General features: G+C 37.5%; 3 protein-coding genes across 4 annotated transcripts; 1 reads left to right on the forward strand and 2 right to left on the reverse strand.

Moving 5' to 3' along the window:
- Nucleotides 1-789: 789 nt before the first annotated feature.
- Nucleotides 790-9,348, reverse strand: LOC136254059 (serine/threonine-protein phosphatase 6 regulatory ankyrin repeat subunit A-like). Its single transcript, XM_066046721.1, has 17 exons — nt 9,240-9,348; nt 8,922-8,993; nt 8,728-8,806; nt 8,605-8,644; nt 8,469-8,554; nt 8,198-8,285; nt 7,926-8,043; nt 7,706-7,770; nt 7,455-7,597; nt 7,274-7,305; nt 6,682-6,734; nt 6,492-6,581; nt 6,295-6,440; nt 5,141-5,232; nt 4,515-4,594; nt 3,955-4,046; nt 790-1,036 (listed from the first exon to the last, which is right to left on the reverse strand). The coding sequence occupies exons 2-17, from the start codon at nt 8,979-8,981 to the stop codon at nt 936-938; spliced, it is 1,365 nt and encodes a 454-aa protein (XP_065902793.1). The 5' UTR covers nt 8,982-8,993; nt 9,240-9,348; the 3' UTR covers nt 790-935.
- A 168-nt stretch (nt 9,349-9,516) lies between these two features.
- On the reverse strand, nt 9,517-12,079 carry LOC136253541 (serine/threonine-protein phosphatase 6 regulatory ankyrin repeat subunit A-like). Its single transcript, XM_066046209.1, has 7 exons — nt 12,047-12,079; nt 11,895-11,973; nt 11,650-11,764; nt 11,457-11,539; nt 11,203-11,269; nt 9,791-9,859; nt 9,517-9,661 (listed from the first exon to the last, which is right to left on the reverse strand). The coding sequence occupies exons 1-7, from the start codon at nt 12,077-12,079 to the stop codon at nt 9,517-9,519; spliced, it is 591 nt and encodes a 196-aa protein (XP_065902281.1).
- On the forward strand, nt 10,129-24,787 carry LOC136254495 (uncharacterized). 2 transcript variants are annotated; one of them, XM_066047199.1, is made up of 2 exons: nt 10,129-10,235; nt 21,131-24,787. In XM_066047199.1, exon 2 carries the CDS (start codon nt 21,137-21,139, stop codon nt 24,566-24,568), a length of 3,432 nt encoding a protein of 1,143 aa, XP_065903271.1. In that variant the 5' UTR covers nt 10,129-10,235; nt 21,131-21,136; the 3' UTR covers nt 24,569-24,787. The 2 variants fall into 2 exon arrangements, with proteins under 2 accessions (XP_065903271.1, XP_065903272.1); XM_066047200.1 differs by lacking the exon at nt 10,129-10,235 and adding an exon at nt 16,713-16,777.

Genomic DNA, 24,787 nt, shown 5'->3' on the forward strand with positions numbered 1-24,787 from the left:
AAAACAAGGCTTCCACACACATCCAGTTTTATGACTTTGAAGGACAATAACTTGATGAAGGAGCATGTAATCTGTTAATAATTTTGACCTGTTATTTACTGGGAAAGAATTGTGTAAAAATTTTAGGTAAATAACTTACTGAGTAGTCAAGTTACAGTTTGTTAAAGTCAGAAAATTGAATGTGTAGAAGCCTTGCTTTGTCAAATTCGGTCACAAATTTTGGCTGCAATGCATTTCATGTAAAATGCAGCTCTAGTGTGTGGCCATGATTATACTGAAAAATACAAGCAATTTACTATAAACATGTTCTTGCTACACACAAACATGTTTTCATGTTCATTTATATGTTGAATGCATGTAGAGCTAAGAAGTGTACGTTTGTAAGGTTCCTTGGTTCAAAGCTTTTCAAAAATGTTAATAATGGTGGGTTTACCATTGTAATTTTTAATGGTACCCATCCTAAAATGAAAATGCATGAAGTAAAGTATCACCACACCAAATTTGGTGCTCTTATCACAAAGTGAACGATTGTATGACTTAACCGCCTCACTACAGGTGAATTTGTAATAAATATATATTAAAATACGCATTATTTTCATGAGTTTCATAAACTGATCTTGACCTTGACCTTAGTATTTAATAGAAGTATGGCTGGCTCCTACACATTGTCAGTGGGGTGGAGGAGGGGGTGGGGAATTTGCCCCAAATGCCTCATCCTATATCCGCCATTGGTGCATACATCAACTGTGACAATCTGACAAACCAATCGTGCAAACCCTTGGTACCATGTCATTACCATTATAACATTTTAAACTTTTCACACAACACAAAATTTGTACAATATAGTACAATACTGCATAAACCTCTCTACAAAGTACCTAATAATATACTACAAAATGTGTACAGTTCAACATTCACACTCCTGTGCTTAATAGCTAGTCATTTTCTTTCTTAGCATTCAGCATAGCTTGCAAGATGCAGTCTAGGCACTCAGCAATCTTTATACTTGGAGCACAGCACAAAATTGGCATATAACCTAATGATGATGATGATACACATTACATGTATAACAAAACCACCTTACAGTGTTACACTGGTAGTGTTATACAGTGCATCTATAGTCGAATATTTATTCATTCAATGTATACAAGCATACATTAAAGCTATTACATTAATCATGTTTACCATAAATATAACGTGACCAGGACTACTGAGACACTGTTTGACCATAAAAAAAACCTTAGACAAAACTTGTAGATTTAGTCCATGCCGGAACACATACAGTAACTACAAAACTAACTGCCAGCTAGAGTCCTCCTTTGTTTCAAGAATATAACTTTAGAAGGAGCACTGGTAAAGAAAAAAAACTGAATCTACTTCAAAGCAGAACAATAACTGACTACATAGCATCATACAGTACGATAGTTACTGTATAGTAGGGACCACAAAGGAGTAGGCATGGCCCACAGAATAATATCACCCAAAAACCAGCCTCAATTTTCCCTGACAACGATGGGGTAGTATTGGATAGGTAAAACTAAGCCCAAACAAACTTTCAGATTGACCCGAAACGTTTTCAACAAGTTGCTATGGAATTTAAAAAATAATTTATTTAACAGAATTTTCTACTGACTGACTGCCTGATGCCTTCAGACAAGCGTAACTCGATAACGGCTAAGGCTAAAGGCTTGATTTTTTCACTGTTCAACATTGCTTCGGCCTGACTGGTGCCTTTTGGCATACCACAGTATGTACAATGCATTCTTCATCGACTTACCAGTGTCCTCCTTTGTGTATCATTCATCTTTGCAGACAGTGAAAAATGTCGATTTGGTGGTAACACATGATGGCTTCCCTTCGTAATGGAAATTGTCCGTATTTTTCGTAGTGGCTATTTTGATTGAAGAGGTGCTTTTCAAACAGTTCTTGATTCATACTGCTGTGTAACGAGTTGAACATAGCAGACAACGAAGCGTAATGGATATTTCACTTTTCAGACGATAATATAACTGGAGCGCATGGCACCATTTCTTTCTTTTAGTTTATGCGTGGATTGCAGAGGTGCTTTTTGAACAGTTCTTGATCCAAAATGCTGTGTAACTAGTTGAACATAGTTGACAAGGAAGCGTAATGGATACTTCACTTTTTAGACAATAATTGATATAGCTGGGGTGCGCGGTGCCATTTCAGATGTGTTATGCATGGGTTCACCAGTCATAATAATTATTTACAAAAATAGTAAACATACAACTACACAGAAAAATTTTTCAACTAGAGTAGGGACCATAGCACAGTGATAAAAAGTACTGAAACAAGTTGGAGTAGGCACCATATTAAATCACAGTAAAAGAATAAGAAGGGTTATATCCCTACTGTGCTCAAGATACCATAATGGAAATGCACAGTAGGGATAATAACACTTCTTATTGTTTTACTGTGATTTAATATAGCGCCTACTCCAATTTGTTTCAGTACTTTTATCGATGTGCTATGGTCCCTACTCTACTTGAAAATTCCAAACTTTTCCGTGTACTTGTAATAATAAAGTCTTTCATTACAACTGATGTCTTCACTGTTGCTACTTAAACTTTATATCAGTGTCTTGCTTATCCCACCAAAGACTGCCCAAGACATGCACTATTAGCTGGTGTCAATATACGTAGCCACGGTATGCATTTTTTAAAGGCACAAAGTAACTTTACTTTTGTAGTTTGCAATACCCACACTGTATGGAGCATTGCTATACCTGTACTCACATACTGTAATTCTAACTACTCTCTCATGTACATATTTTCTTAAGAAGTGGTCCACAATTTTCTGCCTTTTTGCAAGTGCACAACTAGTACTCTTTTTTCTAACCCCCCAGCCCAAAGCGTACTGCATAAATGTTGACACATGGATGTATTATTATAGCAGGTATTTGTTTTGTCTGTTAGGCATCTTATCATTTTAATGCTTTTGAAGCTGATACTCTGAAAGAAACATTCCTACACATAATGGGCATTAGTACCTGCAGCTGATGCACATTTGCAAATGTGTACATACACATCATAGAAACAGTTCTTGGCTATCTTCAACGTGTTCATACAAAACCATCTGAACACTAGTAGTAGCAACAGTAGTACTAGTTTGTTGGGTAGTCAGTGGGTGAACACTGCAGAGACAGGTTTTCTCTATAGGCAACCCACAACTACCACATCTATGTAGTGTAAACAAATTAGTACCCACATAATCCAGCCTCCCATACCCAACAGTATTCCTAAACCCACAACAACATCTTCTGCAGGTAGAAAACAAAAGCAACAAGCAGTGTAGCTACAAGCTATTCAGTTGTAACTGTTTATCAGTGTTAATTGCTAGGCTAAGACTAAAGAGAAAGAAAAGTAAGTGCTGTTATAAAGGTATATAAAGCCTGTGGTATGTGCTATTACGCTGATAACCGTCTTACCAGTAGATTCATAAAACTTCTTTTCATTGGTAGCTAACCCTAGTTACACTGTTTTCCAGAGTTCGCTGAGTTGCCGAAGCACAATTTCGTCCAATCATATGTTGGCTTGGGCCAATGCATTAACAGCATCAGGTGACTTTAGTCCACCGTTTGTAATTGGACACTGAATAAGTAGCAGTAGAGGTTTACTACTAGAGCCTTATCACTACATTCGGATTTCTCGCCAACTCACGTGATTGACATTTTAGAAAAGAACTCATGTGATTGACATTTCAAAAAAGCGTACATGTGATTTTATCCCCTCCCCTAGTGTACGGTTTGTGCGCTCGTGAAAAAGCAGAAAATTGTGGACCACCCCTAAATGAATTGCACAATGTTTTTCATTGTTTCATAGCAGGGATAAAATCACCCTTGTTATAAAATGGTTCTAACTATTGAGAAACATGCATTATTGTAACATACTGTACGTACCTAATATTACATGGCCTGCAAAACTACTTTATTACCTTCGTTATCCACTGAAAACAAATCAGCTCCTCTTGTCACTAGATTCTGCACAACCTGCACACAACCACTCCTGGCTGCCACATGAAGAGGCCTATGATAGTTATTTGGCATATTGTTCAAGTACATAATTTTACAAAAAAAAAAAAAATGAAATACATATCTAATTACTTAGAACAAGTTGAATTAAAGAGGTTGGACACATACAAATTACGCAAAATTCATTTATAAAGGAGATCTCAATATAATACAGTAAAGCATTGTTATTCCGTTTATAGAATATGTACAGTATGTATGTACATGACAAGTTTGGTAACTTATTAATTTCACCCAGGGCTCAAGAATCTTTACAAAGTACATTGAAACAAATGTGAAGTATACAATCTGAATATCTAACTAACCCTCTCATTTTTCAGTTTTGTATTATGACCACTGAGGGTTAATTATGTGAATCATAAAACAATGCAAATAAGGACAATATCATTAGGTGATGCTTAGAGTGCTTCTCAACCTCCTCTACTTGCTACATATCTATTCATAGGTTGACAATAATAAAACTAACATTTTTTGGTCTTGATTGGCAATGGACATTATTTCATCACCACATTTCTCTAGGATAGTCAGCCCACAGTTTTCATGACCCTGTAATTGATACATTAAACAATCACATACAGTACATACAAACAGCAGGAAGTATGTACAATATATTAAAATCACACACACACACACACACACACACACACACACACACACACACACACACACACACACACACACACACACACACACACACACACACACACACAGACGTGCACACACACTCACACACACACACACACACACACACACACACACACACACACACACACACACACACACACACACACACACACACACCGACATGCACACACACACACACAGACGTGCACACACACGCAGACGTGCACACAGACACACACAGACGTGCACACACACACACACACACACACACCGACGTGCACACACACACACAGACGTGCACACACACGCAGACGTGCACACAGACACACACAGACGTGCACACACAGACACACACACACACACACACACACACACACACACACACACACACACACACACACACACACACAATTGCAAACATTCAACACAAACAAAAGTTAGTGCATTACACTTTTGTACAAGATTTACTTTGATACAAGCCAGATGCAATGCTGTATTTCCAAACTGATCTTGCTGGGTCAGCTTTAACTTTTCAAGGAAAATATTGTCCATGAGATATGCTGTATGTATGTAAAGGAAAATATATTTAAGTGCAAGATGCAGAATTTGCTGGATATATGTTGTGGCCTTGCAACTTATTTGTAGGTTTGAGGCGTCCCAGTGTAAAAAACAAATTCTACTCATCTCTACATAGTTTACCAGAGGAGGGTGGAAGCGGTTTAAGTACCGTTAAAATGAATTATGCAAAATGCTTGTTTTCTGCGATTAACTAGATCATGTAAATGGTCTAACAGTATGGCATCATTGTCTTGTTGAAGAATATACATACATACCTGAAGCGTACTACGCGCGAAAGTGTTTCATCAGTTTTGCGCTGAAAACTAAGTGATTTTACAAAACAAAGTACATCATTGTAATGCTTACACAAAATACAATCTAAATACCCAGTGATCCCCACTGTTCGCTAGTTTTGTATTGCAACTATTGAGGCTCACGTGAAATTCTAAACAGAGGTATGCAATTAACATAATTCTTTTGAGCAGCACTTCCACCCTCCTCCGATAGTTTACAAAGTGTATAATAAAATTACAGTCTGATATAAAGCAGCTAGTAAATTATAAGAATGACAGCCAAAAGTAATAATATCTCTGGTATTCTAACATAGGGTAATCAAGCCAAAAATATCTTGTCTTTATAAAATTATAAATGTGGCAGTTATAGTGTGGTAAGCAGTATTTTATAATTAGTACAGTAAGCTGTTATGAATACTACTACTTGCAATTGAATACTCTTAAGCAAAGACGCCAGACAGATTATATAGTATTCACAAAAGGCATAGCCAGATTGTTGGTTGAACAGTGGCCACTGAAGTTATATATACAGTGATTTTGTAGCTGGCTGCTATGCAGACCCAGGGTTGCTTAAAGTTACCATGAACTGATATACTGTTAGAATGTTTGTGTGTTATATTGGAGTATATTGCATGTACATCAGTGATATACGTATGGGTAAAATTTGAGACATTGTAACCATGGCAACACAGGCTCCATAAATACTCCATCCCTACTCACAGTAGCATTTGCTTTGTTCAGCATGTTTAGCTTGTGTAATGTTCAACTAACCCACAACATTGAATTGACCCAATTGAGATGCTAGCATTAGTGGGCTTCTGCCGAGGTTGTCAATAACATCAACTTTTGCTTTGTGCTTCAACAACATCTGCAAGCACTCCACGTGGTCACCAAAAGCTGCTGCATGGGTAGCTGCCCTGTACCCACGACATAATCACTCTCATGTTAACAATAGGTAGTATTATTACCTGCCACACTCATCAACAACATCCACATTGATGCTTTTACCCACCATTGTGTCCAAGATGTTCTCAGCACAGTAGCCGTGATCATTGATGCTGATCAAATTTATAATACAGACAAAGTATATGCGCACGAAAAGACCACACATGTATGTAAATACACATTACACAAACATGATCTCGAAGCATGACTAACATGGCACAATGCAGTGGAGAAAAGCTGCTCCCGGCCGTGAGGTCAGCATCATTCTGTAATATGAAAGAGCAGACATTCAGAGATCATCAAAACGTATATGTTAGCTTTGAATGTGTAACAGACATCAAGGGCGGATCCAGGAACTGGCAAGGGGAGGGGCACAAACAGGGAGCACATTGTCTTGTTATTTTTGAAGCAGTGGCTCACTGTTGAATTTACCATTTTGGTCTTTGCAGACGGTTGTGAAGCATTGAAAGCTGTTTAAAAGGCTATAAATGTCTTAAATACCAACAACACGATAATTAGTCATAGAGGTGCTTAGTACGTATGAAGGCTGTATGACGATTTGACAATTGTTTGACTTTGTTTTAGGTGAGTTTGCATGCAATAATATGCATATTTTGATGAGTTATATAAATTTTAGGTCTTTTAATATTTCAATCATTCAGTGGAAGTGAGAGGGGGGGCATTTGCAACCAAATGCCCCATCCTGGATCCGCCATTGGACATTCATGTCTCCATCAAAAGAAGTGCTGGCTATATGTGAAGAAAGCAAAACTTGGTACCTATATGCCTGCAGGTATAAACTCACCTCCATCAAAACATCAACACATTTCTCATGTCCTGTAAAGTAACAACACAACATCCTTAATGAAAAACACACACAATGAAACAAACACTTCACATTAAACAGTTACACAAGGTACGCACATCTTTTTTTAGTAATCTGGCTACAGTCAATAGAACACACACATATACACGAACGAGATTACCATTGTAAGATGCCCAATGCAAAGGAGTGTAGCCTATTTTGTCAGGGCAGGTTGGTGAGCCTCCAGCACGTAGCAAAGTGATAAGCAGTCCAGAGTGTCCAGACTGAGCAGCAAAGTGAACAGGAGTACGACTCTTGTAATCTCTATTGAGATACACACATTGGGTAAATACATAACCCAGAAAATATCTATGTGTATACAGTATATATTATGCAGTTGTGTATATAACACTACACATACAAATAGCTTACGAGACGGTGGGGTCAGCCTTGTACTGTATCAGAATCTCAACACACTCTTCAGTCCCATTGGCTGCCTAAATATATTTTACAAAAAGTATTGAAGCCATAGCCAAAAATGTTCAACTGCGTTTACGTATCTAAATAGTTATACACAAATCCTACCCAGTCCTTCCCTTGTACATGTACTGTATGCATTCTTTAATGACATTAAAGCCATGTGTTAGCTTACAGCTGCATGAAGAGCAGTGTGAAGATTCTTGTCAGCACAATCAACCTGAGCACCATGTTCCACCAGAATTTGAGCCACACCAAAATGGCCATTCATGACAGCCAACATCAGTGGAGTCCTTAAAAAAAAATCACATGCAAATATCACTACACTGATTTGCAAGTATGTATATGTATGTGCACACGTACATACATTAGATATATTTTAACGTACATGCATGTGTGTAGCCACACTGCATTCAACAAAGCATGCCTAACACATACACCTTATACCTGCCATAACAATCCACACAGTCAATGTGAGCTGAATTGGTCATATAGCTCATCATTGTCTGCACACTGTCAGCATGTCCATTGCAAGCTACAGAATGCACCACATTAAAACCATGATCAGTTCATCAAATTTGTAAAAATCTAATGTGTGTAACATGCATGTAATGAATCTTTAGTTGTTCAACCATCATTACTTCAGCATTTGTCAAAAGTACCGAACAACTGTGGCTCCATCGTGTGGAATTTGTGACAACATAGACTGTTAGCTAACCGGCAGCATGTAAAGGAGTCCTTCTGGTTATGTTGTCTGCGACAAACAGTGTAGCACTGTTGGACAGCAGCAACTCCACAATGTCTCTGTTTAGGTATATAAATATATGCACTAAACTGCTCTCACTAAACTGCACCTGTGGCCTTGAAAAGATGCTAAATCCAGGGGTGTACGGCCTAGGCAAGAAAAGAAGCAGTTATACGTAGATGACAATGCATAATATAAAGTGTGACTAAGTCATACAGTCAAGCACACTTACCATTGTCATCCACAATGTCAAGGTTAATGCTGGCTCTTGACAGCAGTTCTTCAATGACCCCAATGTGGTTGTAGTAGGCCTATATACAAGAATGCATTGTAGCTGAGTGTAATATACAGCAGTTAGGACTTCATGTTAAGGACGTACGTATCTTACTGGGTAAAATATTTAATGTATTAATGTAGTTAACTCACAGCAAGATGAAATGGTGTAGTGGAGCAGTTGGCTGTACCAAATGCACTCCCATCACTCATTGAGTCCAGCAGCTATGCATAATAACATATCACAATATAGAATATTTGACAGTTATGTTCAACCTAAACAAGGAAAATAGCTATACACTACAACTAAAGCATACAATGACATTATAGCTCAGCAGGTGATTGATCACCATGCAGACTGAGAACCTGGCTATCCTTTCCCCACGTAAAAATAAAACAAAAAAAACTTGTTGCTGTATTAAGACTCCTATATTAGACCTATTTATATACTGTATTTTCAAGTCAACCTACTATTCGGACAGCATTCCTGTTCCCATTCAAAGCAGCATAATGTAGAGAAGAAAACCCTTTGTCATCTCTTTGAGCAGTCTTTGCAGAGTTGCGGAGCAGGTGGGTAACACAGCTATAAACAAATAAGAGAATTAAATTGGAAAACGCCTGGAAATAGTAAGCTATAGACAAGTTATGAAAATGATTATGATTTACATGCAAATGTGTGCCAAGGCGTAAAATTACATACATAGACCGTTGCAACCATCTCATACACTGTATCAATAAAGGTCAGAACTTAATTAGCATCACCATCACTTGAACTGGCATAGTGAAGTGGTGTCCTCTTGCTATTGTCCAAGACATTGACCAATGCTCCATTAGCAACTAAACTAAGCACACACTGGAACTGGGCAGTGGAAGCTGCATAGTGTAGTGGTGTCCTATAGCAGACATACAGATAATACAACATACGTACTTCAAACAAATAACCGAATTACAAAATTTTATACTGGAGAAGTGCCCCAACACTGTATCTATATACACACAATGACATATCTACACAATAATACCTCCCAGAAGCATCAACAGCATTGACATCACATCCTTCATGGATCATCATCTCCAAACACTCAACACTCCTATTATCAAAGAGGTAGAGTATAAACAGACAAAACACACATGTGTATAGATAGCTATACTCAGAGGTATGCATGTGGAGTGGACATGAACACCTTAACCAGTGCATGCAACTTGGACAAGCTTATAAATACTAGTGATGAACCGATACCGATACTAGTATCGGTATCGGCCCTATTTTGGCAGTATCGAACTTGTATCGGTAAAGCTATAAATGCCCGACACCAACCCATACTTTAAACGACGCCATTTAATTACTTTCTCATCAAGATGGCGGCGTACATAGCGCATTGAATGGACTTGAGCAAAAGCTGATATAAGCCATGAATTCCTTACAAGAAGCCAACTACTAGCATTATTAATACAGTGGAAACTGAAGTAAGCCACGAAATAAGATTCATTGAAGCCATAAACTATTAGGCCACTCCAATTGGTAATTATGTTTCTGGTCCACCGCCCGCATCCTTCTTTACAGAAAGTGAAATTTCAGAAATACATGGGGAATATGCCCGCATCAGATTTTTGAAAAAGCTGGATTTCAGAAACAAATATTGGGCTGCTACAAATATGCTAAATCTAACTGCTTACGTGTCACTATATGTCTTTTGTCAGTGAAAACCTGCAAGAAATGAGCATATAGTGCTTAGTACGGATCGATATACTCTAATAAAACAGTCAGAAAATCACAAAAATACTCTAATTGAGCAGTCACTTCATTATTGCTTTGTTGCTGAATTCCGCCCGCCCGCATCTAAAACTAAACTTCAGATGACCAGAAACATAAAAACAAATTGGAGTGGCCTTATCTTAGTGTAATTGATAGCCACAAAACCAGCAAACTGCAGTTGATGGGATTAGCAAATGAGTTTAGTAAGCTAAATCACTAGCTGTTTCTTGAGAGAAATGCCTGTGGGGCAAAGTATCGGTATCGGCCATTTCTTGCCTCAAATGTATTGGTATCGGATCGCTAGGGAAACAGTGCATCACTAATAAATACACACATGCCGAACGTGAGATAGCTAAAGAATAGACAACTTTCAGATATGGGCACAAAACTTTATCATTACCAATGTACAGTCACTTCTACAAAGGTATCAACAAAACTTATGCACTCCATAGGAAAATGCTAAAGGACAAAGGAAATGTTTGCACATAATATGTACTTTGATTGCTTGTAAGTTGACAACATAACACATATCCCCCTGTAACTTGATCTGAATCCATGAGTACACTTAAATAGGGTTTAGCTGTACCAGCACACGTACGTACATACATATATCTCCATACAACAATACATCAATAAAATGCTCAGCTGTTATCTACTGTACATAATGTAGCTACGCACCCTCCACAAGCTGCAGCATGGAGACAAGACCGACGATTGTCATCCAAGTTTGACATCACACTACGCTCTGTCACAAAAATAGAAGACACAAAAGCAGTAAAAAAATGCACGAGACTAAATCACAAAGAACAGTAATTGGGATACTTAATTTTTTTTTGCATTCAATAAAAATTAATAGCCTACCATGAAAATTAATCTGGGGAACTTTAAAGAACCCCTACATGAATTTTGTTTCTCTTTTAATCCATACTTACCAGTAGATAGTAAATTCTCCACACAGTTGGAATAACCATTCAGACAAGCCATGTGAACTGGCAGCATACCACTAGCTCCCACCCTATGAAATGTTTATTGTAACATTTCTATTGCACTATAAAATCCTGACAGTTATTAAAGAAAGTTGTTACAGTTGTTACAGTTCTATTAAAATTTCGACAACGGCCTTACTTGAAGATGTCAGCCCCATTACCAATGAGAGTCTTCACTACCACACCATGGCCATGTCTAGCAGCAATATGCAATGCTGTGTTCTTTTCACTGTCAGTTATCTCCACACGTGCACCTACGTATGTACACATTTGCAATGGCACTTTGTAAGTGTCATAATTTTACTTGTTATATAATAGCATAATCACGCATGTACACGTTGTGGTAATACATGGTGTTTTACACACTAAGCATGAAGGACTCACCATGGTGAATAAGAGTTTCCGTCCTGAGATAGAAGCCATCTATAGCAGTCATGTGCAGTGGTGTACGGCCATATTTATCCTGCACACAGGTGCACAAACAACATTAATGTAGTAAATATAATATGTAACAGGTGACACAGTAACACTTTTACTGAAACAATACTATGAATCACTTCAAATATCATCATAAAACCTAAACAAGTAGTGACTGTTAACATAAATGTGACCGTCTCAGCAAAAACCCACCTACAGTAGTTCCCACAAGCATGCATTTTGAAAAAAAAAAAGCATGCTACAAAAAAAATAGGCAAGCTTTTTATTCAAACCATCGCTTACAGAAAAATGACTCAAATAGATTAAAAATATATGCCCATGGAGAGTTTAAAAATCTGTAGCCCCAACAGTATGCGTGTTACTTTATGATGTGGTAGATGTAAACAAAATTGTCAAATCGTCGTTCTCCGTGCCATTGCAATTGTGTTTCCTCGCATCTCTCTACCTTCATTGGATCCTTAAACATATAGAGCGTATTCACAAAGAAATTATAAACTAGGCACTTAAAGTATGTGTGGTAAGAAACTAGGGCTGAGCAATAGTATCGATAGTGCGATATATCGCGATAGTAAATCACTATCGTTATCGCGATAGTAGGGATATCACTATCGTGATAGTTATGATAAGCTCAGATCTGCATTAAAATGGTATCAACAACCCTTCTATACTGTTTTACAGTTAATTATACCAGCTTTCTTACAAAGTAGTGGCCTATAAAAGCTATACCAAAGTACATATTCATCGGCCGCCCACACAGTTAATTAACAAATGTCCTGTGCATGCAAAGTAAGTTTCTATATGACTACAAATCATAGCTATACAACTAAGACTTTGTTAAGAGCAAAGTGTTTCATAAACTATCGGGATAGTATTCACTATCGCAATATTTAATGAGTAACTATCGTAATAGTAAAATTTTTACTATCGCTCAGCACTATAAGGGAAACCCTATGCTACAACACAAAATATAATGTTTTTGTTCTTTCCACCAGATCTTGTACAGTAGCAGCCAATTCGTGGCTATATGTGGTAATCACCAGTGGATGGGTAATAGTATACCAGAAGTACAATCTTGTAGCTAGCCTATTTTCTGATATTGTATTAGAACACCCCATCTGTATACCCACGCATGTCACGATATGGCAGGCACTGTGGTGAATATTTCAAAAAACAGACCAGCTACTCCATTGTACCTCTAGTATGTGTTTTCCATTAATAGACTGTGTAGTATATCCATTAATAGACTGTTGCCGTACTGCACGAATTGGTTTTCTTTCTACCTTTGGTGTCAACAAACTATGCATGGGCCAAGATGAAACAATTCTTCCACATGTTTTCTCATCGTCACAAATGCACTGAACAGCCACTTAGTGGAAGTGCAGTAGTTGCCTATCAATGGAGAAAATAAAGTACTACAAGGATACGAACATAATTAGTATGGTTTCTGAAAAAAAAGATCATGGAGCCCGCCAGGCCTATACACAAAATGAAGTGTTCCACTGCTACATCAGGACGTAGACTAGGCCAGCTACAAGTTCATGCTTCTAGTACGTTGTTACCTATTCATAGGTGGTTACCACATAGTTACGAAATAGCTGCTCCTGTACAAGGTCTGTTAGAAAGAACGAAGAAGTAATTATTTCCTATTGTACCATTGGGGCTTTATCTACACGTCTCAAATAAATGCTGCACGTGTCTTAAACAAACGCTGCATTTGTGATGTCACATGAATATGCTCTATTCAAAACATCCAAGAAATGAACTTAAATGTGCTTCGGCCACTGTACTGTTGATTTACAGTCCCTTTAACAGGTGTTCTTCACCCCAAGACAGACTTCCCTTGGCTACCACCCCCAGCATTGGCTGTCAAGTGCTACACAGCTGGAGGGTACCAGCTACTGAAACAAATTACCCGAGGCTAGTGCCCTAAGACCAGCATAAATTCATCAGTAGGCTTGTAACTGGCTGTAGTCAAGTTTACTGTGTTTCAAGTTGTTATGGTAGATATGACATGAAACTAAATCAAATCCAGTTGTACATGGACACTTCTGTCGCTATAATGGCACCTCACGCATACTCAAGTTTCTTTGCCTGATGCGTTATGATGTACTATAATTGACTAACCACAATACACTAAAATGATATCTATGTATTAAACAAAACAAATCTGTCTAAATCACATGTACCAATCTATCCTACCAGTAGCAAGGATTCTTGTTTCTAGCTGATCTCTCTACAGGGTGATTTGTTTCCAGCTCTTCTCTTTACAGGATGACTTGTTTCTAGATGAACTTTCTACAAGGCGATTTGTTTCTAGCTGATCTCTCTACAGGGTAATATGTTTCTAGCAGATCTCTCTACAGGGTGACTTGTTTCTAGCTGACCTCTCCACATGGTGGTTTGTATGTATGTAGCTGATCTCTCTACTGGGTGATTTATTTCTATCTGATTCTCTATAGGATAACTTATTTCTAACTGATCTTTCTACATGGTGATTTATTCATTGAACTCTCTACAAGGTGACTTGTTTCCAGATGACCTCTCTACTGGGTGACTTGTCTGTAGCTAAATTCTCTACCAGGTACAGTACGTAGTGAACTTTGTACTGGGTGATTTGTGTGTAGATGAACTCTCTATACAGTGTGCATGAAATTTTTGTCACTGAATCCTCTACCAGGTGACTTGCTTGTAGTTGAAATCTCTACAGGTGACTTTTTGTAACTGAATTCCCTACTTGCTTGTAACCAAATTTCCACTTTATAGCTGAGTTCTCTACAGAGTTACTTGCTTTCTCTACAGGGTGATTTCTTTTGTAGCTGAACTCTCTACTGGGTGACTTGTTTGTAGCTGAACTCCCCACAGGGTGACTTGTTTGTAGCTGAACTCCCCACAGGGTGACTTGTTTGTAGCTGAACTCCCCACAGGGTGATTTCTTTGTAGCTGAACTCTACTGATTAATTTGTTTGGAACTAAAACCTCTATTCTTTGTAGCTGTACTTACTAAAGGATGACTTGTTCGCAGCACAGGGAATTTGTTTGTAGCTGGGCTCTCTACAGAGTGACATTTTGTAGCTGAACTCTCTACTGGGTGACTTGTTCTTGTAACCAAAGTCTCTAATGGATGATCTATTTGTAGCTGAATTCTCTATAGGTAACTTGTTTGTATCTGAATTCTTGACAGGATGGTTATGTTTGCAGTTAGCTAAATACTTACAGGGCAACCTGTTTGTAGCTGAACTCTCCACTAGGTATGTAACTTGTTTTCAGCCGAACTCTCCAAAGGCTTCGGCCTACACTATCAAAATCGGCACTGGGTACTTTATTGGTAGCTGAACTCTCCACAGGGTGATTTTTTTTGTAGCTGAACTCTATACTGGGTAATTTGTTTGAAGATGAACTCTCCACTGTTTGTAGCTGGGGTGACTTGTCTGTAACTGAACTCTCTATAGGATAGCTGATTTCTCTACAGGGTGACCTGCTGGTAGTTAAAACTCTACACAGGGTGATATGTCTGTAGCTGAACTCCCTCTACGGTGACTTTTTTGTTGATGAATTCTTCACCTGATGACATTTTTGTTGCTAAACTCCCTATAGAGTGACTTTACATAGCTGAACTCTATATAGAGTGACTTGTTATGTAACTGAATGCTCTAATAGAGTAAATAATTATGCTCTAATAGGTGACTGTACATATCTCTATCGTGCTCTTTCTACACATGTTGGATTTTGCATCATAGTCATTGGCTATTAATCTGATTATTCTATACTACTAATCGGTCTTCTATGACAATTATTCCATCTACAAATCAATTTTCAGCTCATTCCCTTATGTGGTCTACCTGGTATAAACTTATGTTTTTTATTCACAAAACAATATTACACAATTGTTACACACCTTTGGTTTTGCTTTATATGTATCTCCATGGTCTTTTTTGATTCCTTTCAAACCACCAAAATGAACTCCTATGATAACTAATCTATCTTCAAACCAATTTTCAGTTCATTCCATGAAACAGTTTACCTTGTAGGCAGACAACAAATCATTCTATTTTTACATGAATAATCGGTCATCACTCCTAAAGTTTTTACTGGATCTGCACTAAACTTGATATTAAAATTCACTTTTGGAACCCTTTTAGGTGTGTCAAATTTCATTGCGATAATGTGTTTTATAACATTTCCAAAGTGTGCAAAAAAAAAAGCCAAAATTTTAGTCGCTTGTATCTCTGGAGTCATTTTCTGGTATGTGAGCTCCCCTACCAGGCGAGCATCTCTACTGTACATTTTGTTGCAATCGGGTAAGAGATCACGGAGCTACATATGTGTGAAAATCGCATTCACTTTCTTCCTGTCAATAAACTTATGGCGTGGCATGTCGGCTTACTGGCCGCACGACAAACTACCGTCATTCTAGATTTTACCAATTCAGTGCATTAAACCTGGGTAAATCCATGTATTACTTTCCATAGAGAACATGTTAACAAAAATGCTACAATGGAAAGTTGTGAATAATTTATTATACTATTGTTGTTCTTCAGATAGTAAAAAAACATCCTGTGTGTACTAGAGTAACTGAATACTATTTGCACTAAATGAAGCTTGAGCACAACATGGAAACTTTTGAATGTTTCTTTGTTGAAAGACAATAATAAAATAGATGCTGAAACTGTTTACGTTATTCTGTCTGCATTCAGTGAGTATGTATACATCACTGTACGTACGTATATAATCAAAAACAAAACCACCACAAAAATACAGTGGCTGATTTAAGATACACAGACAAATACAAAAGTACTACGTATAACTGCTAAGAAACAGATAAGAAACAGGTTGCAGTACTTATATATGTTGACTATGTATATATCTAATCAAAAACAGCCAAGCTGTAAAAAAAGGTGCGGCCCCCAAAAAGGCCATGGTGAAAAAAGATGTGAAATCCAAGGTGGCGGCCAAGAAATGGCTGTGATGGTAGGTTAATGGTTACATTTTAATAACAACAATTCAGGTGAATTTGGTGCCAAGACCAAGCGGCACAAAATTCACCTGAATTGTCGTTATTAAAATGTAACCATTAACCTACCATCACAGCCATTTCTTGGCCGCCACCTTGGATTTCACATCTTTTTTCACCATGGCCTTTTTGGGGGCCGCACCTTTTTTTACAGCTTGGCTGTTTTTGATTAGATATCACTTTTTTTTTGTATTTGTATACTGCAAAGCCGGCCTATGGCTGGCTTTGGGGATTTTTTAACCCATGTGTTTTTTTCTTTACTACAGGAAGAAGAAAAGAACTTAAAGAAGAATTTTAGTACTTAAATTACTTTTGATTTCATTAGTAATTATACAAATTATATACATATATTTATTACATGCCCATTATTCCCCACAGGATATTTTTTTGCAGCTGATCTCTCTACTGGGTGACTTGAAATGTAGCTGAACTATATACAGGATGGTTTCTTTGTAGCTGAACTCTCTACAAGGTAACCTCTTCTAGTTGGTCTCTCTACAGGGTATTTTGTTTCTAGCTGAACTCTCTACAGGTGATTTGTTTGCAGCTAAACTCTCTACATGATGGTTTCTTTGTAGCTGAACTCTCTACAAGGTGACTTCGTCCAGCTGAACTCTCTGCAGGGTGATTTGTTTGCAGCTGAACTATCTACATGATGGTTTCTTTGTAGCTGAACTCTCTACAAGGTGACTTCGTCCAGCTGATCTCTCTACGGGGTGATTTGTTTCTAGCTGAACTCTCTACAGGTGATTTGTTTGCAGCTAAACTCTCTACATGGTGGTTTCTTCGTAGCTGAACTCCCTACATGATGGTTTCTTTGTAGCTGAACTCTCTACAAGGTAACTTCTTCTCTACAAGGTGATTTGGTGTAGTTGAATTCTCTACAAGGTGGTTTGTATGAGGCTGAACTCTCTACATGGCGGTTTCTTTGTAGCTGAATTCTCTACAGAGTGATTTGTTTGCAGCTGAACTCTCTACATGATGGTTTCTTTGTAACTGAACACTCTACAAGGTGACTTCTTCTAGCTGATCTCTATACAGGGTAATTTGTTTGTAGTTGAATTCTGTGCAGGTGGTTTCTTTGTAGCTGAACTCTGTACATGATGGTTTCTTTGTAGCTGAACTCTTTACAAGGTGACTTCTTCTAGCTGAACTCTCTACGGGGTAATTTCTTTGTAGCTGAACTCTCTATATGATGGTTTCTTTGTAACTGAACTCTCTACAAGGTAACTTCTTCTAGCTGATCTTTCTACTGGGTGTTTTTTTTGCAGCTGAACTCTCTACATGGTGGTTTCTTTGTTGCTGAACTCTCTACAAGGTGAATTCTTCTACCTGATCTCTCTACAGGGTGATTTGTTTGTAACTGAACTCTGTACAAGTGCGTTTTTGTGGGTGATCTCACTGCAGGTTGATTTGTTTGTAGCTGAACTCACTAAAGTGTGATTTTGCTTGTAGCTGAACTCCTTGCGTTGTATCTAGTTTCTAGCTCATCTCTCTACAGGGTGATTTGTGTGTAGCTGATCTATCTGCAGGTTGATTAATTTGCAACCGATCTCTCTACAAGGTAATTTGTTTGTAGCTGAACTGTCTGTAAAGTGATTTATTTGTAGCTGATCTCTCTGCAGGTTGATTTGTTTTAGCTGAACTCTCTACAGGGTGATTTACTTGTGTAGCTGAACTCCTTACATTGTGTCTAGTTTCTAGCTGATCTCTCTACAGGGTGATTTGTTTGTAGCTGATCTCTCTACAAGTTGATTTGTGTGTAGCTGATCTTTCTACTGGTTGATTTGTTTGTAGCCGATCTCTCTACAGGGTAATTTGTTTGTAGCTGAACTCTGTACAAGGTGCTTTTTTGTAGGTGATCTCACTGCAGGTTGATTTGTTTGTAGCTGAACTCACTAAAGGGTGATTTGCTTGTAGCTGAACTCCTTACATTGTGTCTAGTTTCTAGCTGATCTCTCTACAGGGTGATTTGTTTGTAGCTGAACTCACTAAAAGGTGATTTGTTTGCAGCTGAACTCTCTACATGGTGGTTTCTTTGTTGCTGAACTCTCTACAGAGTGTTTTGCTTGTAGCTACTCTCTACAGGGTGATTTGTTTCTAGCGCTTATCTCTCTACAGGTTGATTTGTGTGTAACTGATCTCTCTACAAGCTGATTTGTTTGTAGCTGAATTCTCTGCAAAGTGTTTTGTTTGTAGCTGACCTCTCTTCAGGGTGATTTGTTTCTAGCTGATCTCTCTACAGGGTGATTTTTTTGTAGTTGACCTCTCTTCAGGGTGATTTATTTCTAGCTGATATCTCTACAGGGTGATTTTTTGTAGCTGACCTCTCTTCAGGGTGATTTGTTTCTAGCTGATCGCTCTACAGGTTGGTTTGTTTGTAGCTGAACTCTCTACACGGTGATTTGCTTGTAGCTGAACTCCTTACATTGTGTCTAGTTTCTAGCTGATCTCTCTACAGGGTGATTTGTTTGTAGCTGATCTCTCTACAAGTTGAATTGTGTGTAGCTGATCTCTCTGCAGGTTGATTTGTTTATAGCCGATCTCTCTACAAGGTGATTGCTTGTAGCTGAACTCCTTACATTGTGTCTAGTTTCTAGCTGATGTCTCTACAGGGTGATTTTTTGTAGCTGAACTCTCTTCAGGGTGATTTGTTTCTAGCTGATCTCTCTACAGGTAGATTTGTGTTGATTTGTTCATTGCTGATCGCTCTAAAGGTTGATTTGTTGCAGCTGAACACCCTGCAAAGTGTTTTGTTTGTAGCTGATCACTCTAAAGGGTAATTTGTTTGTAGCTGAACTCTCTCCACAGTGACTTGTGTGTAGCTGAATTCTGTGTAACTGAATTCTCTAGAGAGTGACTTAATTGTAGCTGAATTCTCTACACAGTGCATGACTTGTTTATAGCTGAACTTTCTTCAGCGTGACTTGTAATGTTCTGAATCTCTATAGTGATATATTTGCTTAACTCTCCACATGGTGACTGTCTTCTTGCTGAACTGTCTATAAGATTAACTGTTTGCAGCTGAACTCCCTACAGAATAACTTGTGATGTAATAAAATTCTATAATGGAGTAAATAAATTAGCCAAATGCTCTATTAGGGTGACTGTTCTATTAGAGTATCTCGATCTCGCATTTGCTACACGGAGTTGGCTTTCGAATCATAACTCAGTGGTTTGTAATCCGATTCTTCTGTACTACTGCAAGGACTTTCTATGAAGATTATTCCAGCTATACACCGATTTTCAGCTCATTGCTCTAAGCGGTTTGCCTAGTAGGCGTGAAAACTAATACCTTTTTATTCATAAAAATCGATCGCGTAATTGTGACACAGGTTGGGTTTTGTGTCATATCTCCGTGGTCTTTATCTTGATTCATTTCAAACCACCAAAAGGCACTCCTACGATGTTACTCCATCTACATAGCAATTTTCAACTCATTCCATGAAGCGGTTTACCCTGTAGGCGTGACAACAAATCGATCTTGTTTTACGCGAATAATCGGTCATAACTCCTGAACCATTCATCGGATTTGTACCAAATTTGATGCTAGGATTCGCCTTTGGACTCCCTTTCTGTGTGCCAAATTTCAAGGCGATAGGAGTACGCGTTTGCGTGTTATAGCAATTTTTGCAAGTGTGCGAAAAGACGAAGAAGAAAAAAAAAACGAAGAAAAAAAAACGAAACTTTGGCAGCTCGTATCTCGGAAATGTCTGGAGCGATTTCCTTCAAATTTGGAATGTAGACTCCCTTGGCTGGCGGGCAACTGTGTAGCAAATTTGGTTCCAATCAGATAAGTGATCACCGAGATACAAAGATGTGAAAATGACGTTTTCGTTCTTCCTGTCAATATACTCACGGTGTGGCGCGCCGGCTTCTTGGGCCGCACGACACACTATCGTGTGTCTTGATACTGTACACACGTCAGTATTTGTATACTGTATTTACATCTAACCATACTTTGTTTTTCTATACCTAAATTTTTTCTATATTTAACACAAAACCCATACACAACAATTACCATACATTGTAGCTACGGTATGTGTCCATATAGTAGCTGTAAGCTGTCATGAAGCAAAGGTTAGGCTAGTTTTAAGTGATACTTTAAAGTGTCAATCTTTATGATACCTACTATACAATACTACCATACTGTATGATTGGCAATTCTTAGGTCATCATGTTTACACTTCCACTGCTGCTACTATCATCACTACTTCACATTACAACTAGTAATGTCTACAATGTGACACCTGATGATCACTACTACCCTAACACTACATGTCATCATTGTCATAACCTACAACACTACCTGCTCAATACCACCAAATACTTCACCTCTAACACTCAACTATTCTTCCTAACAGGACTACATCATCTTCACACTGATCTCATCATACAAAATGTTCACAACATTTCACTCATTGGTAGTACAACTAATGGTACAACACCAGACACGGTCATCCAGTGTAACTCATCAGTTGGTATTGTAATGACTAATATTACTAACTTGATAGCAACTAATATAACAATTAGGAGCTGCTTGGGTAATGAATATAACAATGCTACAGTCTTGATCAAACAATGTACAAATGTTCAACTGAGACATGTCGTGATAGAAGAGAGCCATAACTCATATGGTATAGTTGGCATCAACATTTTGGGTGACTCACATTTCTCCTATATCACAAACAATGCCATGATAACTATTTACAATGACACTACAGTGGATATGGAGAATCACAGTCTTACAATAGACCACTATCACATTAATGATATCAACAATGCTAAAGCAAAAGTAAAGGTTACATTCAACCAGCAGACTTACAAAGTGAGAGTTAGCTTCATAAATTCATCAATTCAATTCAACTATGTAATATTTCATATTCGCTACAATAACACAGGACTAGGAAAGAGTACTGTTATAATCAAATCATGTAGTTTTTCAAATAATCATGATAATTTATTGTACATAAAATCTTATACGATTCAACAAGGTAATGCTGTATGCCTTGAGAATTGTTCAGTTTCCAATCATTATGTAAATCCACACATGAATAATGGAGTTATTCATATAAAAAGTGGTCCGGATATACACATTGCCAATTGCAGGTTTACTCAAAATAAGAATGTAGTGATCCTTACAAAGGTAGCATTTATATGGATGCTTACATTTACTACTAAAGTCACCATTACTAATACAACATTTTCGCATAGCATAGGAAATTTAATAAGAGGATTTGTCATGTTAGAAAACGTTGACCTACATCTAAGAGGTCCAATAATATTTAAGAACATAAGTAATTCCAGCAGCATCATTGAACTGAGATATACTAACATCACAAGTTCTAACTACATTGAATTTGCAAACATTAGTACAGAATCAATTTTTGACTACCAACTTTCCCATCTCCATACATACCCTGTTATTTATATGGAGGAGTGTACCAAACTTAATATCACTCAAAATAATGTTCTCAGTTTTGTGTCACACAGAACCACTGAACCAAACCTGTATGAGCATCCACCTTGTTACTTCCAATATTTAAGTGATGTGTCTTTAGATGATCAGTACAGCTCTCACAACTATTCTATACTATTAGATGACAGTAATAAATGGTTAGTACAGCGCATTGTTAAGAACCTGCCTACTACACACTGCAGATGGCTACCAGGATCAGCGTTTAATACTGCGATGCCACTTGAAGTGAACAGTAAATACATAAGATATGTAAACCAATCCGGGATATACAATTCACCATCACAATTAATTGTGAAAAAGAAGAACCTATGCTTTTGTGACACTGAAATATCTTATGATTGTTACAAAGATTTGTTGGACGCCATATATCCTGGTCAAACAATGACACTAAATATTCATCCAGAAAACGTAAATACACCAAAACAATTCAAATCTTATAATAGCATAATAATAATCACTGTTGTGAATGATGCAGACTGGCTACCATCAACAGCTTGTATTGTAACTAATTCTTCCGAGTTAACAAAAACCATTAAAAACGGCATTCGTACATCATTAAAATACACAATCGCATTCCCAACACAAGGATGGTGTGAACTATACCTTAAAGGATTTAGTGATGGTGATGATGTAACAGACATTTATTACATTGAACAACTGCCATGTCCACCTGGTTTTGTCAAGAAGAATGGTGTATGTCAATGCCCTTCATTTCTTTACAAGTTTAATATTAAATGTAATATCAATGATCAAACTTTACAACGTCCAGCCAATATATGGATAGTACCAATACCTCATAAAACATACAGCCTTTCACTACACTGTCCATTCCACTACTGCCTACCTTACTCATCACATCTTCACTTCTCCACTCCTAACTCACAATGTCAGTTTAACAGATCTGGTATATTGTGTGGACATTGTCAACAAGGTCTCAGTACTGTATTTGGTTCCTCTCACTGTCAACAATGTTCAAATATCTACCTGTTTCTAATTGTACCCATTGCAATAGCAGGTCTTGTGTTGGTGTTACTACTCTTTATTCTCAACCTCACAGTAACTGATGGAACTATCAATGCATTTATTTTATACGTTAACATCATCATTATCAACACTCCAGTGTTCTTTCCTCCATCAAGCGAAGTTACACCAGCCCACACATTCATTTCACTAGCTAATCTTGATTTGGGTATTCAAACATGTTTCTACAATGGTATGGATGACTATGCTAAGATGTGGTTACAATTAGCATTTCCCTTCTACCTCATCTTCATTGCTACATCACTCATCATAACAAGTCGTTACTCCACTACAATACAGAGGCTCACTGCACGTAGAGCACTACCAGTACTTGCTACACTCTTCCTATTGTCCTATACTAAAATACTCCTTACAATATCCAGTGTTTTATTTTATTACTCAAAAATAATCCACTTACCCAGTGAACATACAACAATGGTGTGGTCAGTCGATGCTAATGTACCTCTGTTTGGAGTTAAATTTGCCATATTGTTTATAACATGCATTGTGTTCTTCTCATTTCTACTACCATTCAATATTATTCTCCTGTTCACAAAAACCTTATCAAGATTTAAATTCATCAAAAAATTTAAACCACTACTGGATGCTTATCAAGGACCATACAAGATCAAATTCTACTACTGGACTGGTATACAACTTGTGATAAGAGTTGTATTCTATGGAATATCATCACTGGATAGGAATATCAACCTCACCATTAGCATTATGTTGCTTACTATCATAGCAGTATTGCAGGGATGGTTTCGACCATTTAAAATAAAATTTAAAAACTTGAATGAGTTAATGTTTATAATTTATCTTCAAATGATGTTTCTCATTTTGTTGTACAGTCAAGACACAGATACTTCTACCAATATAGTGGTTGCCATAGCTGCAGTTCAATTCACTTTCATTATCATATACCACATCATCACTTATACTTGTAATGGAGTGATTAGACACAGGATACAGAAGATTGCAGCTACCACAAATGTACAACTCGCTATGTTATTCAATCTAGGGAAAGTTCGCTACTATGAAGATATACATGTACCTCCTAAAGTATACTTTAACAAAATGAGGGAACCACTTGTGAATTTTGACTTATAAAAAGCATAATGCAATGACCCTCAAGCATATTTTATAATTTCGATTTTTCATATGTACATATGCACACACCAGTAGCATTGTGAACTGTTACAAACGTACACTATTATATGTATGCATTTGAGTAATTCACACATGTTTCCAAGCACATACAAACATTTATTTATAGTTACATATTCAGCTGGATTTCTGCACCATAAGCACATGATATATTTATAAAGT

Source organism: Dysidea avara, chromosome 4 (assembly GCF_963678975.1).
Source record: "Dysidea avara chromosome 4, odDysAvar1.4, whole genome shotgun sequence".
NCBI classification, from domain to species: Eukaryota; Metazoa; Porifera; class Demospongiae; order Dictyoceratida; family Dysideidae; genus Dysidea; species Dysidea avara.

Excerpts from the sequence above, each read along its gene's own strand:
- LOC136254059 (XM_066046721.1), bottom strand. The coding sequence starts at position 8,981 with ATGAGTGATGGGAGTGCATTTGGTACAGCCAACTGCTCCACTACACCA. Across the intron at positions 7,598-7,705 it reads AAGGCTGACCCCACCGTCTC|AGATTACAAGAGTCGTACTC; the intron begins GTAAGCTATTTG and ends GTATCTCAATAG. Across the intron at positions 1,037-3,954 it reads GTTTTCAGTGGATAACGAAG|GTTATATGCCAATTTTGTGC; the intron begins GTAATAAAGTAG and ends CATCATCATTAG.
- LOC136253541 (XM_066046209.1), bottom strand. The coding sequence starts at position 12,079 with ATGATATTTGAAGTGATTCATAGTATTGTTTCA. Across the intron at positions 11,540-11,649 it reads AATGGGGCTGACATCTTCAA|GGTGGGAGCTAGTGGTATGC; the intron begins GTAAGGCCGTTG and ends AACATTTCATAG. Across the intron at positions 9,860-11,202 it reads CATGCTGCAGCTTGTGGAGG|GAGTGTTGAGTGTTTGGAGA; the intron begins GTGCGTAGCTAC and ends CTTTGATAATAG.
- LOC136254495 (XM_066047199.1), top strand. The coding sequence starts at position 21,137 with ATGTTTACACTTCCACTGCTGCTACTATCATCACTACTTCACATTACA.